The 2,145-nt window shown below is 42.1% G+C and overlaps 1 protein-coding gene across 1 annotated transcript; it reads right to left on the bottom strand.

The window, feature by feature from the left end:
- Positions 1-446: 446 nt before the first annotated feature.
- On the bottom strand, positions 447-1,379 carry LOC123345019 (olfactory receptor 1009-like). Its single transcript, XM_044981569.1, has one exon. It carries the CDS (start codon positions 1,377-1,379, stop codon positions 447-449), a length of 933 nt encoding a protein of 310 aa, XP_044837504.1.
- Between the last annotated feature and the right edge of the window lie 766 nt (positions 1,380-2,145).

The following is a 2,145-nucleotide window of genomic DNA, read 5'->3' as shown; positions in this document are numbered from 1 at the left end:
CTTGAGATTTTAGTAGGGTGAAGTACAATAAGATAACAATTTAATATCAGTTGTTTCAAGAAATTAGTCAACATCCCACCCGTTCCAAGAAATCAATAGATAAAGAGATTTTGATAAAAGTGGCCAGATGCTCAGCTGGTATAAATTGGCCATAGCTCCCCTGAAGTCAGTGGGCCAGATCAAACAGATATGGGGAAAGGAGAGAGAGAGAGAAATGTGTGAATGACTCTATGGCCTGGTGCTCAGAGCACTCACTATGGATGTAGGAGACCTGTCCTCCAGTGATACTTGTACAACTTGTCCCACTGATTTTAATGGAGCCACGCTGATTTAGAGCAGCTGAGCGTTTCCATCAGTTACCTGACTTGAGAATGTCCCAAACACAAGTTAGCCACAGTTCTCTCCTCTAGGATTTAAAAAAAATATTTAATTTAAGATCATCAGCACTATTTCAGAAACTTCAATTTCCCCAATGTTTTCCCTAGTGCTATTTTCACCTCCTTGTTTTTCAGGCTGTAGATGATGGGGTTTAACATGGGGGTCAAGATGCTGTACTGGATGGAGAATATTTCATCCAGAACCACAGAGGAGACTGAGCTGGGTTTTGTGTACTGGAAAAAGGCTGTCAGGTACCATAAAGCAACCACAATAAGGTGGGAGCTGCAGGTGGAGAAGGCTTTATGCCTGCCCTCCGCAGACCGTATCCTCAGGATGGTGGAGATGATGTACATGTAGGAGATCAACGTGAGGAGGCAGGAGCTTGACCCAAATATCACAACAGAAGTAAGAAGCACCACTTGACTGGTGAGGGTGTCTGTGCAGGATCTTTGTAATAGAGGAGGGAGTTCACAGCTGAAATGGTTGATTTCATTGAGCCCACAGAAACGCAACTTGGAGGTAAAAACAGTGTTAAGCAGGGCATGGAAGAAGCTTATTGTCCATGCCCCACTCACCAGCTGAACACAGATCCCTTTGCTCATTCTCTCCATGTAATGCAATGGGTCACAGATGGCAGCGTAGCGGTCATAAGCCATGGCTGAGAGAATGAGAACTTCAGCACCAATTGAGAGGAGGATGAAGAACATCTGGACAATGCAGCCATTGACAGAAATAGTTTTGTGTTCTGCTAGGAAGTTTATCAGCATATTAGGTACCGTGACTGAGGAATAGCAGATATCAAGAAAGGATAAATGGAAGAGAAAGAAGTACATAGGGGTGTGAAGGTGAGAATCAGCTCTTATCACCACCATGATCACTATGTTACTACCCAGAGTGATTAGGTAAATAACTAAAAACATTGAGAAGAGGAAAATCTGCATCTGTGGGTCACTGGAAAGTTTCCGGAGAATAAATTCGGTCACTGTGGTTTGATTTTCCATTTATATTTATTTGGGAAAACACTGACCTGTAAGACCAATAAATAAATACATTTAATTTAACACAAAATAAGTGAACTAAAATGACACGCTGACCTTATCTGCTCAGTTGGATGAATGCAAAGAGAGCCCTATCCTATCCTGTACAATATATATGTTTAAATAGATTTTAAGATTTTAAGTTTTAGAGAAATAGACAGCAATAAAGTGGTTGGAATTTGTGTGTTGTACAGAGAAAAAAATATGCCAGTTAGGGGCCAAAGTCCTCTTTTGTAACTGCCACTTTAAGCACCTAAACTGCAGAATCAGGCCCTACAGGTAGTCACAAATCCCTGCCAGGCTGGGACTAAGGGACAGTCTGATGCGGTCCTCGCTTAGCCTCGCCTGTTAATCTGTTCCACTGTGGTTAAATAATTAAAGTCATTGAAGAAAGGGGACTTGATCTCCTGCATCCAGGGTGAGGGCCCTAACCAGAAGACTATAAAGCCTTTGCTCACTTGCTGTTTCTCTCTGGCCTAATAACTCGTTCATCTGTCCCTCTAACATCAGCAGAGATACAGCTGTTTTTACTCCAATTGGGTATCTGGCCCCTTTACTCCAATGGAGCTATGGCTGAGTCACACCCCTTGGGATCTGGCCAATTCTATAAGTACCTCTTTGTCTATTACATTTTGTAATTTTTGTACAGCAATGGGTTTTGGCCTTTTTTCATTTGTGGACCCCTAAAAAATTTGAATGGAAGTTCCGACCCCTTTGAAAATCTTAGACA

This window comes from Mauremys mutica, chromosome 12, assembly GCF_020497125.1.
Source record: "Mauremys mutica isolate MM-2020 ecotype Southern chromosome 12, ASM2049712v1, whole genome shotgun sequence".
NCBI lineage: Eukaryota > Metazoa > Chordata > Testudines > Geoemydidae > Mauremys > Mauremys mutica.
This window is presented reverse-complemented; position numbering and strand designations above follow the sequence as displayed.